The sequence below is a fragment of the Seriola dumerili genome, unplaced genomic scaffold, assembly GCF_002260705.1.
Source record: "Seriola dumerili isolate Sdu_G_001 unplaced genomic scaffold, Sdu_1.0 BDQW01000190.1, whole genome shotgun sequence".
Lineage (NCBI taxonomy): Eukaryota > Metazoa > Chordata > Actinopteri > Carangiformes > Carangidae > Seriola > Seriola dumerili.
The window spans coordinates 1,196,091-1,210,200 of record NW_019174445.1 but is presented as its reverse complement, the minus strand read 5'-3'; the positions used below and the strand labels follow the sequence as shown (position 1 = coordinate 1,210,200).

The window sequence follows — 14,110 nt, the reverse complement described above, 5'->3', positions numbered from 1 at the left end:
TTTTGATTCAGACGAAATGTAATTAATTAGGATTAAACGACTCGAAGAATGAGCAATAACATGTAATGTCAATGTGATGGCAAATCATCACGATAATATAAACTTGAACTCATCAGCCATTGGGTTTAGTAATGAAATAAATTCGCAGAGTGAGGTTTTAGTTTTGAAGGGTTTGACTTGTAGCTAGCTGTTTCGGGCTAGCTTGACACTGCGCAGTGATTGCTAGCAGCCACGTCTCAAAGTCAGGTGCACAGTTACGGGTAACCCAGAAAGAAAGGTGCACGTTTGTGTATTTTGGACTTAGTTTCATTCAACACGCCCTCATGTTGTTGACTATGGCGAGCATCACTGCTGGCTTGTTAGCTTCAACTCATTTGTATCCAGTGTTGCCGCAAACAAAAAGCGGCTAGCTAACGTCAATGTGCAACTTCCTCCTTTTATAATACTCGTCGCTATCTCGTTTGGTTTATTTTTCCATTATCAACACTCAGAGGTAAGAGTCCGTCTTCTTGGTACGATCACATTTAGAGTTTGCACCTTGTCCTGTGGCTCCCTGTGTTCTCACCAGGGGAAGCTAGCCACACCAAACTTAACTATGATGTCTGTCTGCTTGACGGTAACGGTGCATCTGGGCTTCTAATTATTTACTCCTAAAATGATCAGTTAGAGCACATTTATGTACATTTATGTGAACATTTGTTGCGGTTCTCGTTTGGTTCTGTTCACCTTTTACCCTCCGTCTGCACTCTGCAACACACACCACTGCTCTTTCATGTGAGGAGCTCTGCTGTGTTTAAAATGAGATGTTTGCAGGCAGCATCAATGCAGTATACAGTAAATGTAATTAAATACAAACAATAATAATAAACATAGTGAATGGCAAAGAAGTGATTGTGACTGCATGTGACAAAACACATTATATTAATAAACTGTAACAGGTAGATGACTGTTACTAACTACCTTTTGAAGAGCATAACTTTCATCCCTCTTGTTTTCCTCTCACCTGACAGAAGATGATTTTTTTTCTTTCCAGCTGCTGCAGCAGAAAACCTGTCCTGGAAACATTCCCAGCAGCCACTGCACACCTGACAAGACTGATCAAGTGCAGGACCAATCAGAAGATGGAGTAACCTTTTAAAAGCTTCATCCACCTCCTCATCTCCCCTCTTGGCACCCACCTGTCGGGGCTCCTGAGGTCCCCTCAGGCGGGCAGGCGTGATGCCTGGCGGCAGGCAGACTGCCTGGCAGCCGCTGTGGCGCTTCCTGTCACCCTTTGCCACCCGGCAGGAGCGAGTGGTGCTGGCCCGCAGCGAGAGCCTGCCGGGGGAACAGGTGCTGAAGATCACGGTCACGGAGACCACGGTGATTGAGGCGGAGTCCGGCGTGTGGAACTGGCGCTCCATGACCTACCTGGGCCTCTGGTACTTCTTCAGCTTCTGCACCCTCTTCCTCAACAAGTACATCCTGTCACTGTTGGAAGGGGAGCCGAGCATGCTGGGTAAGGAGATGTTCAATACCCCTGCTACAAATATTAACTTCACTGAACAAGCTATGAAACTTAGTTATTGCTTTGCATGTTTGTTTACTGTATATTACATTAGCACGTTGTTACCGTTGAGCATATGATGAGTCATGGGGTTGACCTCCTTCCAGGCACAACTTGCAGAGACATGAAACCTGCACGGGACAATTGCACTACATAACTGGTAGTGCAGATATCAGAAGACACAATCTGGAAGAAACTTCTGGTGCATTCAGGGACACCTCAGCGCCCAGAACTTCCTGCCAGATGCCAAAAATTGTAGCGCAAAAAAGACAGTTTTCCTTCTGAATCTGACTTTTCCAACAACATATTTGTCATTAAAGCAACAGTTTTAAGGTGATCTGAAGATGATGTTGTATTAAATTGTGTCCTAATTAAATCTTTTCCATGTCCTGCAAGTTTGTTGTTTGACTGTTGCTGTAGATAATTGGACAAACATGTTGCTGCACCGGTGTAGCTGTGGAAACATGTGGCAAAGATAAATATTAGGTTACAGCTGCAGTTCAAGCAGCTCAAGAAATTTGTTTGACATTCATGCTGCAGGGTTTTTTTTGTTGTTGCTGTAGCTCTGCTTTGTCGTGCCTCATGTGCTCCACAGGTGCTATTCAGATGCTTTCCACCACAGTCATCGGCTGCCTCAAGATGTTTGTCCCCTGTTGCCTGTACCAGCACAAGTCCAGAGCTGAGTACCCCCCCAACTTCGTCATGATCATGCTATTTGTGGGACTCATGAGGTAGGTTCCCTCAAATAACTAAGCTTAAACACATGCTTCTTTATATATGCATGTCTAAATAACAACTGCTGGGGGTTTTACTTGTGTTTTTTTCACTGGTTCAACCCAAATTAGAAAGTTACCGAGTAGCTTCTAAGAAAGTAACTTAAAAAGGATTTTACACCAGTTCTGACATCATGTTTCTCAGGTTCACCACAGTGGTTCTGGGCTTGGTGAGCCTGAAGAACGTTGCGGTGTCGTTTGCAGAGACGGTGAAGAGCTCAGCGCCCATCTTCACCGTCATCATGTCCAGGCTGATCCTCGGGGAGTACACAGGTAGATACACACTGACGCATGTCTGTCTGAGGGGCCCGGGTGTGAAAGGTCAGGAAACCCAGGGGCCTGATGTATAAAACTCTGCAGAGTCATGACTGAAACGATGTGAATGGCTGCAAAATATCAAAATATAATCAAAATCGCAATATGGCCAAGTGCAATATCCAAAGGAGCTGCAGTTTATCGAGGGTCCTCTCAAGTAAACATGACATCATAATGCAAAACAATAATATGAATTAAAATCAAAGACGAAATAGGGAACAAGAAAATAACAAAATTACTGATAACGATAATTAAAAACAACGACAGTCAGTAAAACATTTGATACAGCTCAAAAAACAAAAGCTTTATAATTTTTATAACGGTGAAATGTGTCATGACATTGTTGTGCATTGTTAGCGCCATGAGTGTTGTGGTGTTACAGGAGACGCTCCAGGAACATGTTTGTTTGGTGAAAGCATCAACAAAAATCACATCAGCATCATTTTAAACACTTTCAGTGAAATAAAAAAATGCAAAAATGATAATTTCAATTGAAATCCAAAAATAAAATAATCCAAATAATAATTGCAATATGATTTCTTTGCATATCGTTCGGCTTTAGGTTCCATCTTTGTTAGATAAATTATTGATTGGTCTCTTTGGAGCCGTGAATTTAACTCTGCTTTGCTGCAGTGACTCGTCTCATTGCGCGTCCTGTTTGTTCATCAATCTGCAGGGCTGTGGGTGAACCTGTCCCTGTTCCCCGTCATGGCCGGCCTGGCCCTCTGCACAGCCACGGAGATCAGCTTCAACATGCTCGGCTTCTCCGCCGCTCTCTCCACCAACATCATGGACTGGTACTGCAGCGCTCAACTCAGCTGTTCCACAGCAGAGTGATGCTTTCTCTAACCCTTTATCTCTGGTCTCAGTTTGCAGAACGTATTCTCCAAAAAACTGCTCAGCGGAGACACGTACAAGTTCAGGTGAGAGACTGCGACACTTTCTATTTTTAACTGTGAAGTGACACATTCCTGAAAAAACTCATTCATTATCTCACTGACTTATTTCAGCCCCCCAGAACTGCAGTTCTACACCAGTGCAGCAGCTGTCATCATGCTCATACCTGCCTGGGTGTTTCTCTTGGTAGGTCAACGCATAATTATTGTTGTGTTGAATTATTGTTAGAGCTAGGTCAGTTTAATGAAGGCACATACTGTACGTAAAGGCTGTAGTCACGTGTGGGGATTAATTACACATCCTCTTTGGTCAGATATTAGACGATTGAGTAACGACACATTCGTCATCCAGACTGTGGCAGGGCTGAAGGTCGGGGGTTGATGCAGCAGGTGTAGTGTTGATGTTGATGGCTGTCCGTGTTTTCAGGACATTCCACTGACTGGGAAGAGCGGGCAGAGCTTCATCTTCAGCCAGGACATCATCCTGCTGCTGCTCTTCGACGGCGGCCTGTTCCACCTGCAGAGTGTCACCGCCTACGCTCTCATGGGACGCATTTCCCCCGTTACCTTCAGGTAGGAAGCGGGCACAAAACGAGTGTGTGACAGAGGGTCTTAATGTGAACTGAAGCTGATTACCGCGGGCTCTATTTTAACGGGCTAAATAAAACAAATTAATTAAAGTAATCCAACTCAGAACACATGAATGAATAACAGAAAAACCAACAAACTAGTAAACAGCTCATTGCACTCTTGTGGATTGCCATTATAATGTTATTATAATGTTATTATAATGGCGCAGAGCTTCACACGGGATCAGAATATACTTGTGGCGAGTTGATTAAATATTGTGACTGACCAGCGCGTCCAGTCCTGACACACTCAGTCCTGGCAGCAGCTCTGTGCCGTCCTGTGTCCAGCTCTACAAAGAAGCAACAGCACAATCTCTCCCTTTAAACCAACTCTGTCCCTACCTTTTCTAAACATGCCATAGTTCAGCTTTGATAAAAAAAAACAAACCCCAACCTGCCTCTGAATTATAGGCCGATATCTACGCTGCCTTTTGTCTGAACAACTGCTCCATTTTTTTTTAAATTGACCTGTTTCCTTGTCTGTGTTTGGATCTGTGAAAGGTGCCACACAAATACACTTTACTTACTTACTGTTCAACTCCAGAACTCGTCTGAGAATCATCAGGTTTTTAACTTTTCATCAGTATCAGAGAAATCCAGCGACAGTTGACAGTTTCTCCGTAGGAACTTGGCAAACAGGAGATGCTAATAGCTAATTCAGCAAACTTCAGTGGTGGCAAGTGGAGTTACAAAATGTTTTTAATGTTTATTATTTTGCTGTATAGTCAGAATGCAAACTTACAAAAGGTCAAACGTCACACGGCTCACAGTGTTGGATTCTAATGTAAAGTCAAACAGAAACTCAACCCCTTCACTCTGGCTGCATGCTCCATAATCTGAGTTGCAGCCACATACAGTAATGTGGAGACTCATAATGTGGAACTCATTACTGTGTGAATGTAGCTAGATTAACAGGTTTATAATGGGAGTGTGTTCAGCGTCTAAACCACGTGTCTAATAACGGGTCACAATCTCATCCAGGCTGCAAACTGGATTCATTTGACTTTGACGCCTACAATAACAAACCTCATCTCTCCCTCAGCGTCGCCAGCACTGTCAAACACGCCCTGTCGGTGTGGCTGAGCATCATCGTGTTCAGTAACCAGATCACCATCCTCAGCGCCACCGGCACTGCCCTCGTGTTCGTCGGGGTTTTCTTGTACAACAAGGCCCGGCAGATCCAGAGGAAAACCCTACAGGCCATGGCTGCTGAGCAGAACCACAAATCCCTGCTGCAGGACCAGGACTTTCAGGCTCCTCAGTCCCACTGAGGACTCGACACTAAAGACTAAACATGCTGCTTGACATGGGATCAAGGTAGTGACAGAGTTCTGTTTCCTTACCTTACCTGTCCAGACGGGAGGGCTGGATATTTGAGGATCCAGGTTCTGTTCAGTGTCGAGCGTGAAGCTAACGTTAGTGAGAGGTTCAGTAAAGGTCGGTGTCTGTTCGACCGAGCCGTCACTCGTCCTGTGGAACAGTATTTAGTGTTTGTTTTTGTTTTTTTGTCCTGATGACTTTAATTACACTTTAATCTTCCTTGATCCTCTGCTTTGTCTCATATTGGTCAGTAAACGGTGAAGCTCAGGGCGTCCTTCAGCTTTTTGAAGGAAGTGACTTCTGTAAGCTTTTTTGTCTTACTTCTGCATTCCAGTGTCTCTCATCTGTGGTAAAGCAGCTGCTGAATGTCGTCGTGCATATCTGTGGAGTGTCGAAGCGGTAAAAGATTTTAACTTGTGAAGGTGAAGAACCTACGGTGTAAAATTTCTCTCAATTGCATCTGAATAGAAGATGTGAACAGGGCACAGGTGCCTGAGACGGGAGGCTGTTCGGAGCTCAGACTGACCAACTGACACACTTTTATTAAACAATGTGTGGAACATGTGAAAGTCACATGCTGCATTCTACGAATGCTCATCTCTAATCATCAGTAGTTGTGCGTGTATGTAGGAATTGTATGTACTTGTGTTTTCTTTTTGTTTTTTCTTTGTAAACAGAATCACCCCCAGTGCATGCTGGGATAGCAGCCCTGGAAGCTAATCAGGAAACAGGGGCTCAGAGAACGAATGAGTGGATGTATGGACGAGGTGCTGTTTGTTTCACGTTTGTAATCTTGAAGAAAAATTTGAGTTTTGTTTTTGTAGCTCAGACGATCAAAGAGGTTTTAAACAAACCTCACGTCAGTAAAATAAGAAGGTGGGCGTTATTTTTAATAAACAAACTGTTACAAGCATCCATCAGTGTTGACAAAAAAACAAAACAATTTGACTTACTGTACTTACTGCAGTTGTTTGCATTTGCTTCCTGTGCAAAGAAGGACTCTTAGCAGCATTACAAATGTCAAGTTTAGACTCGTAGGATTTAATCTTGTAGCTACTTTAAAACAAACAGCATGTTCAGCTGTTCATGAATAAATTCAAGAGCTGCAACGACAAATTCAAATTAACATTCACTCAGTTTTGCCGGTGCTTCCGTGTCTGTCCTCACTAAGTTTCATTTTGGTGAAAGTGAAGCTTCTTCCACAGATTTCTTTCTTCCATTAAAAACACATCAGTGCCATTTTAACATGTTGCCAAAAACAGCTGCACAGTGCCAATAATCTAATATGTATGTGGGTCTTATTCTGAGCGTCTCTGTGCTCCGCTCATGTCGTGTCCAGACTTCTTTCCCACCAGGCGTCTGACAGCTACAGTGTGTTTACCAGCCGTGACGACGTCGCTGATATTGCTTTCACCGTGTGTGTGTGTGTGTGTGTGTGTGTGTGCGCGTGTGTGTGTGCGCGTGTGTGTGTGTGTGTGTAGGGGATAACCACACAGGCATTTAAATGTGTGCAAGATACAGTCACTAATCTTTACAGGTGTGTCGTTCAGATCAAGATGAAGGCCAGTTGGGTCACGGTTTGATTCCATCTCAAGATGTTCTCTAAGTTTTTGTTTTGTGTTTGCTAGTCCGACTTGAACATTTTTAAAATTTACATAATAAACATGTTCATTCTTCGTTGCTATTTCCTGTAATTGTCTGAGAAATAGTTTTTTGTTGAAGCCTTCATAAGAACCAGGAGGGCGCCGTTGATTTAATCTTGATACCGTATGAATATATGTTTTTTACACTAATCTTCCACATGAAGTCTTTTGAAGTTCAAACACACGGAGCGTCAGTAAAGGTGCTGAGGTCGGACAGAGCACTAATGAACTGTATGTTTGAAAACGTGCAAATCGGATGTAAAAAATCGTCAGTGATGTAACTCCTGAGTGAGGATGTGATGATGAACAGAAAATAAAAGTATTTTCTCTTGAGCAGCTTGTGAAAGTGTGTTTTGTATTTTCAGTGGTCAGACAGTGATTTACATGCACATCTTGAATCCTTCATTATGAGTAACCCTTTTCATGTTAAAGTCCGTCATTCGATTCATTGTTAGTGTAAAAATATTGATTATAGCTGCTTCTAGATTACTTTCAGCCACATCTCATGGTCTTCATTATTCATTCTTTATATGAGGCCTGTGATGAAATCAGCTTCTTTCTTTATATTATTTATTTATTTATTAGGAAATCATTTAGTGTTTGTGTCCAGCTGATGTGAATAAAATGTTTTGATATAAAAAATAAACCTATAGTGACTAACATGTAGAATATGAAGAATTCTCACATGCAACAACGTTATAATGTTTACATTCACATTTTATCGAAGTGAAATGCATTTGGGTTCCAGTAACTATGAGCTGCTTAAAACTGACATCATCCATCACAGCAGCTCACGTCACCAAAGACTTCCTCCTCACTGGTCTTCAAACGTGTTCAGGTCTCTTGACACGAGTCAGGTGAGAGTTGACCTACTTTGAAAAGTTCAAAGTGACCCTGAGAATATCCGACCTGCAGCCAAATCTCCAGACCGAGTGGGAAGATCTCACGAGCGCATCCCTTCACTGTCAGGAGTGACGTCATCTCGTCGGTGGACAGAAAATCTTCATCAGAGTCTCGTAGCTGAGGAAGGTGACGGCGTTGACGGGGAACGCCCTCAGGCTGTTCAGCAGGAGGCCTTTGAAGAAGACCCTCACTCCCTCCTCCCTCACGCTCACTCTCATGCAGTGGAGGACCCCGCTGTACTCCCGGCCGCCGGCCCCTGACATCTGGAGCCGGGCTTTCACCACATCCATGGGCGTGGCGAAGGCCCAGGTCACCACGCCCGCCACGCCCCCCGCCATCAATATTGCAAACGTACCTGAGGACAGAAGTTTAGCAGTTAACCTTTGAAATCAGAAACATTACTGCGGATTAAATGAACCCTGGACAAAAACCTTCATTAGGACCCAAAGAAGAACTGATTAGATTTGGTGATCAAAGGTCAAAGGTCAAGGTCACAGTGACATCATTTATCTCAAATGTCTATAAGGATAAAATGAAGTGATGACATTTTATATCCAAAGGGTCAAAGGTCAACTTCACTGTGAAATCATGATGTTCAGTGAAAACACTTCTGGCCGTTATTCAGCTCTGTAACTCAGGAAGGAGAGATTGTGGCCATGTTTCCTGCCGCTCGGCTGGTTGGTGGAAAGGAAACAACCATCAGGAAGTGATTCTAATTTTAAAAATATTTTTGGTATCTTTTATACAGAAGTGAATTTCTGCCAGGAAAAGAAAAAAAGAAAGATAGAAATAGAATGATAGGAATGTCAAAAATATCCTCATGGTAAATTAGAATTATGAGCTATTAAGTCAGAATTAAGACTTTTTAAAATTATGAAATTTCCTAAATCAAAATTATAAGATTCTAATTCACATTTACGCACATTAAATTTATCATTTTTACGTACTGTCTTTTTGACTTAGTGAAAGTGTCTTAAATTTTACATTACAATGAAAATACTTTTTTCCAGAACAGAAATGAGCTTCCAAACCTCACAGACCACCCTGATTACATCTGGACTGAGCGTTGTTAATCTGAGGCTCTGTAACTGACCTGGCTGTTGGCCGCTCTCTGTCAGAGCCTTTCGAGTGACCTCATAAGGCAGAAAGTAGAGTCCATAGCAGGGGACATCCCTCAGGGCGAGGGCCAGCCCCCCTCTGAACAGACCCCGGGGCCCTTCCTCCTTCAGGATCACGGTGAGACAGTGAAGGGGTCCACGGTAGCGGTCAGCGGTCGTTTGACCCTGCAGACGCACCTTCACCAGGTCAATGGGCGCACAGACAGACACCTGGAAGTAGATCACGTTAAAGGGTCAGTTCACCCAAACTGTTGAAACTGTTCAAACCATGAGGATTTTGTATTTTTGAAAGATTTACGTGACCAAGCTTTTAAAATCATATCACTTTAAAGGATAAGGCTGGTGAAAAACAACGAACTGATCCTACCAACACGTACAGACAACACGTGTATAACTCATTTCTGTTTTATATATTTGCATTATTGTCCAAAAACTACTAGAAACACACCATTGAGACACACTGTTGGACTGTTGATGACATGTTTTTTTCCTTACCACAAGTACACACCATCCAGCTGCTGTAAATACACATCCGCACACCAAATGTCCATTAATCTGGAGCTGTAAATAGTCCCCAAATGCACCACTTGCTCCTGTTTTTGCTGGATATCATAATGCCCAGCTGCTATTAATACTGTGAAAGTATTAAAGCCTCAGTCCACAGAGAAATGCACACAGCCTGTATTCAGAAACTGAGCCTTAAAACCAGCCGTCAGGACTTCTGGAACTTTGTGATGTCACAACAAAGCAGTCATCAAGCCCCGCCCACCTGGACCCCCCATCCAAACCTTGCAGGATTTGGTTTCTCTGAGTGTTTTTACCTGAAATCTGCTTTATTTTTATTGAATCACTCAAAAAACAGTGAGCCAATCAGAAGAGAGGTTCAGAGCCTCCTCTCTTGTGATTGGCTCACCGACCAGTTGTTACACTCCAGAGAGAAGCCTGAGAGAGGAGATGTAAAACTATACTGACATGGTTTTTGGTTCTTAAAACCACAAATATATCTTCTTATGGATCAACACTTCAAATAAAACACAGAAGAAATTGTTTTAAAAATATACATCTTCAGTAGGAAACAGAATGATACCATGCTTATCCTGTAAATACAAGTGTTCTGATGACAGTAGAAGTTACTATTCAGGTACATTATTAAACCATATCTGCTCTCTCTAGATGCCACACCAGTCAACTTCATTTGAACTAGAAATAATACTGCACAGCGAGGTTGGTGAAACAGATTGAATATATATGTGTAAATGTTTAATTGGGATAAATACATCAACCACTATCAAACACATACTGTACTGTAGTTGACAGAAGCTGCAGTATGCATTAGATGATAATGTCAGCAAGTGTCCAGGCAGAACTATAGGCCTCCAAAGCCAATACTTTGTGGCTGTGAGTCGGAAGGTCGGTGGTTCGATCCCCAGCTCCTCCAATCCTTGAACCCCAAATTGCCCCCGGTGTATCATCAGTGTGTCAATGTGTGCTCTCTCTCTTCCTTAGTGACAGTTGCTATCAGCAGTGTTGTGAATAAGTGGAAACTCTTGGTTAGGATCTCTTGGAGGCCTCCTGGTGGTCACATAAAAACACTGCAACTACTGACTGTCATCAGATTTGGATCAGGTATTCTTGACCCACTGAGGGTGACTCCTAATGATTTTGGTGACCCCGTGACCTTTCCTCCCGCACAATCAGGGAAGAATTAATTATTGACCAACACGTCAGTCCATGATAAAGAATCTGTGAGACTAAAGATTGGGATGAATCCTAACGATGTTAGTGAGTATGTGACCCTTCACCTCCATTTTCATGTAGTAATGTTAAAAACTACTAGGAGAATCCTGTTGTTTCAGCCTGTGTTATACTTGGGTATGAGCATCAGGTTAAATCTCCACTTGAACATAATAATTGTCAAACTTTACATGCTTGATTACTTCGCTTTTTCACTAACCTTTGGTCTCTCCTCTGCTGCCTGGCTCAGGTCAAATTTCACATTCTTAACCCCGCTCTGACCCAGACTTTTCTTCTGTGGGCTGTAGTGAACATTGCAACCTCTAGGGCAAGAGACCAGTAGAACTTAACACTTTCAATCTTTATTTTTTTTCCACTATACAACTGCCCCGTAGCAGGTGGGGAACATGCATGCTAAATGAAACTAAATAATAGCTTAGAAGTAGTTTAGAAATAATTTGCCCTGCAAGCTTTGCTTTGGATGAAACCAGCCAGTGACCGTCAGGTGTTCTTACCTGCACCAGACCTGAGAAGCAGCCAGCAGTGAAGACCTGTGCAGCAGAGGCCGGTTTGCCTTCACTGCGGTCACTGCGCTGAGACTGAGTGAGGTAATCTAAGACGTTACTGTAAGAGCCAAAGACAATTGAGTTGGTGAGGCCCGTGGTCAGCACCGGAAACGCCATGCCCTTGAAGAATCCATGGAGCTGATATAATAAAAAGCACGACAAACAAATAAAGTGTGAGTCTTTTGGTAATTGACACAGTGATATCTGGTGTAAACAGTTTTTAAGAGGACATGACACCCACCCCTTCATGAGCGTAAGTTTTAGTCACGCAGTGAAGTATCCCTTTATACGCAGACTGGGCCTGCAGGCGCACCTGCAGATGAAACACAAGATGTCAGAAAAAGGCGGGTTTGATGCATTTAGTCATGTTTATGGATTTCAGTGTGTCGTGCAACCTTCACGGTGTCTAATGGATGTCCAACTGCCAGTCCCACTGCACCTACAATACAATAACACACAAGGAAATGTTATTCCTCCACATGTATAACAACTACTGCACTACTATACCACAAATACTACTGTATATAATTTCTCTATTCTGGCACAAATGTGTTGTTTTTACCTGAAATGCTGCCAGCTATGAATTCCAAAAAAGGCATGGCTTGCACAATTTCACAACCTGCAAAGAAGAGTAATGTGTCTGAACTGTCATAAAAAAAAAAGATAATGCACTGAGGCTTTTAGACACTTTACAGCTGCTATAAAGCGAACAGACCATAGTCTCAATGCAAACGGCGGTTAATACATGACTGACAGTTAGATATGGGTTAGGTGAATATTTACATCAAATTAAGGTCCAAGGTGATGGAAAAATCCTGTTTTAAAAAGCCTATTGTTCAGAGGATTTAACATTAAATGACTGATGAACTTTATTTTTGGAGCACTTTACACATCTCATCATTTGGCTTTAGCTCCGGTTGTATTTAGCTTGTGCAATGATAGCTTAAAACATAAACAGTGTGTAAAACCCGTTACATAATTACACTACCTTATCATACAGTGTATTTCTGGGATTATATCATGTAAAAAAAAAAAAAAAAGGTTTGTTATCGTGAACAAGCTAGCTTACCTTTCGTAAAAATCACCTCATTATTTAAACATCTTCGGAGTCCTGCTCGGTGTAAACCTTATCGCCTTTTTCCTCCAGTATCACGGCTCAGTAGTGATCTGTGGTTCTGCAGCCAGTCACGTCAATAGCCATTTAAAAGGCAACGTTTTCTGTTTGAATGGCGGCCCTTTCATAATAAAAGCCACCTTGACCTACAATTTTGTCTAAATCATTGAACTGAACTAAACACAATTTAGTATGAAGTACGAAAATGGTATAAGTATAAATAAATACATAAATGAATGCTGGAATAGATAATTAAATACATGAAAAAATGCAATATAAAAACATTTTGGTAATTAAGAAAATGCTATTTCTGTATTTTTACATTTATTTATTTGTTTGTGTATTTATGCATTTCAAGATTTATTCATGTATTCATTTTTTTTGCATTTTTACATGTATTTACTTATTTATGTATTTCTACATTTATTTATTTATTCTTACTTATGTAATTTTTCGTCCTTCATAACTTTGAGAATATGGAAAAAAATGTATGTAGGCTAAACAGCCTAGTAGTGCTAGTGACAGCAGTAGCTAGTAATAGAGTGTTTTTTATTGGACATACTTACATGATTTAAGGTCAGGCTATATAGTACTGGGCACCATTAGGAGGCTACATATGTATTTTATTTTTTACACATATTCCCTTCTTCCAGATGTGTGTGGTTTTATTTTGAAGGAAAATCGTATGATTTCCGCTAATCTCATTCGATTTTTTTGACTTTTGCTGCGAAGTCTCCTTTTGTTTCAAGAGTTAAAAGTAGTAAATAAACACGATCGACTGATTCCCTGACAGCTTTTCTAATCTCTGGAGAGCTGTGCACCAATCACTGCTTCTTGCACAACACGTCTCATGACAGTGTCCTTTACATGTGAGTCCACCGAGCTGAGGGTTGGGATGCCCTGCCCCGCTTTTACAAAGCATCTGAGTATAGCGTGTGCAGTGCATGAGTATTTGGATAGTGAGAAGGTCATCCTGTTGGCTGTATACTTCAAGAAATGAACCCTATGCTATTTTTTTGTTGCTTGTTTCCCTGGTCTGGTTTTCTGCAGGTCAGGGAGTTTGAGATCAGCTGACAGACTTGTTCAGTCAAGCACATTCCTCTGTCTCGCTTTGAAAACTCCTCGGTTACCTTTTCTGTTTTATTTTGGATCATTATCCTACTGCATTGTCCTAAAATTGGGGACAGTAAAAAAAAGGGGCAAGGATTCATACACTGTTCACAGTAACCTCACTGTTACAATTCAATCTTGAGTGGAGCCATAACAGAAAAATGTACCCGTTTTAATACTCATGGATCTGCCTGTCATTCAGTGTACTATAGTACTGGAAGAAATACAACGTTGTATAAAAAGTCACAATCAATCTTTAATTTTCACATCAGTCAAACCTCAGTCACTATCAAGTGTCAATATCATATCAAATAATTATGCTCCGAATATATTTCTCTACCTCTTAACAAAACATCACTGGAAATAATATAATTGTAAAACACAAAAGATTCTTTTTTCTTCTTTTTTTTAAATTAATCATCACATTAGAAATACAAAATAAA

At 41.6% G+C, this 14,110-nt stretch overlaps 2 protein-coding genes across 5 annotated transcripts; one reads left to right on the top strand and one right to left on the bottom strand.

The window, feature by feature from the left end:
• The first annotated feature begins 217 nt into the window (after window positions 1-217).
• LOC111227585 (solute carrier family 35 member E2-like) lies at window positions 218-7,427 on the top strand. Of its 3 annotated transcripts, none has more exons than XM_022753139.1 (9): window positions 218-493; window positions 1,034-1,498; window positions 2,142-2,277; window positions 2,465-2,592; window positions 3,311-3,431; window positions 3,504-3,557; window positions 3,645-3,717; window positions 3,958-4,103; window positions 5,202-7,427. In XM_022753139.1, exons 2-9 carry the CDS (start codon window positions 1,219-1,221, stop codon window positions 5,428-5,430), a joined length of 1,167 nt encoding a protein of 388 aa, XP_022608860.1. In that variant the 5' UTR covers window positions 218-493; window positions 1,034-1,218; the 3' UTR covers window positions 5,431-7,427. The 3 variants fall into 3 exon arrangements, with proteins under 3 accessions (XP_022608860.1, XP_022608858.1, XP_022608859.1); XM_022753137.1 differs by having other exon boundaries at window positions 2,444-2,592; XM_022753138.1 differs by having other exon boundaries at window positions 1,011-1,498; window positions 2,444-2,592.
• A 442-nt stretch (window positions 7,428-7,869) lies between these two features.
• On the bottom strand, window positions 7,870-12,598 carry slc25a45 (solute carrier family 25 member 45). Of its 2 annotated transcripts, none has more exons than XM_022753191.1 (7): window positions 12,513-12,598; window positions 12,006-12,062; window positions 11,839-11,882; window positions 11,685-11,756; window positions 11,393-11,581; window positions 9,119-9,353; window positions 7,870-8,380 (listed from the first exon to the last, which is right to left on the bottom strand). In XM_022753191.1, the coding sequence occupies exons 2-7, from the start codon at window positions 12,040-12,042 to the stop codon at window positions 8,100-8,102; spliced, it is 858 nt and encodes a 285-aa protein (XP_022608912.1). In that variant the 5' UTR covers window positions 12,043-12,062; window positions 12,513-12,598; the 3' UTR covers window positions 7,870-8,099. The 2 variants fall into 2 exon arrangements, with proteins under 2 accessions (XP_022608912.1, XP_022608913.1); XM_022753192.1 differs by having other exon boundaries at window positions 11,845-11,882.
• Between the last annotated feature and the right edge of the window lie 1,512 nt (window positions 12,599-14,110).

Bases quoted from the DNA above. Each gene is read 5' to 3' on its own strand.
- slc25a45 (XM_022753191.1), bottom strand. From the start codon at position 12,042: ATGCCTTTTTTGGAATTCATAGCTGGCAGCATTTCAG. The intron at 11,757-11,838 runs GTTGCACGACAC...TTTCATCTGCAG, and splicing joins ATCCATTAGACACCGTGAAG to GTGCGCCTGCAGGCCCAGTC. The intron at 8,381-9,118 runs GTCAGTTACAGA...TTCTGTCCTCAG, and splicing joins AGAGAGCGGCCAACAGCCAG to GTACGTTTGCAATATTGATG.
- LOC111227585 (XM_022753137.1), top strand. From the start codon at position 1,219: ATGCCTGGCGGCAGGCAGACTGCCTGGCAGCCGCTGTGGCGCTTCCTG. The intron at 1,499-2,141 runs GTAAGGAGATGT...TGTGCTCCACAG, and splicing joins AGGGGAGCCGAGCATGCTGG to GTGCTATTCAGATGCTTTCC. The intron at 2,593-3,310 runs GTAGATACACAC...ATCAATCTGCAG, and splicing joins GATCCTCGGGGAGTACACAG to GGCTGTGGGTGAACCTGTCC.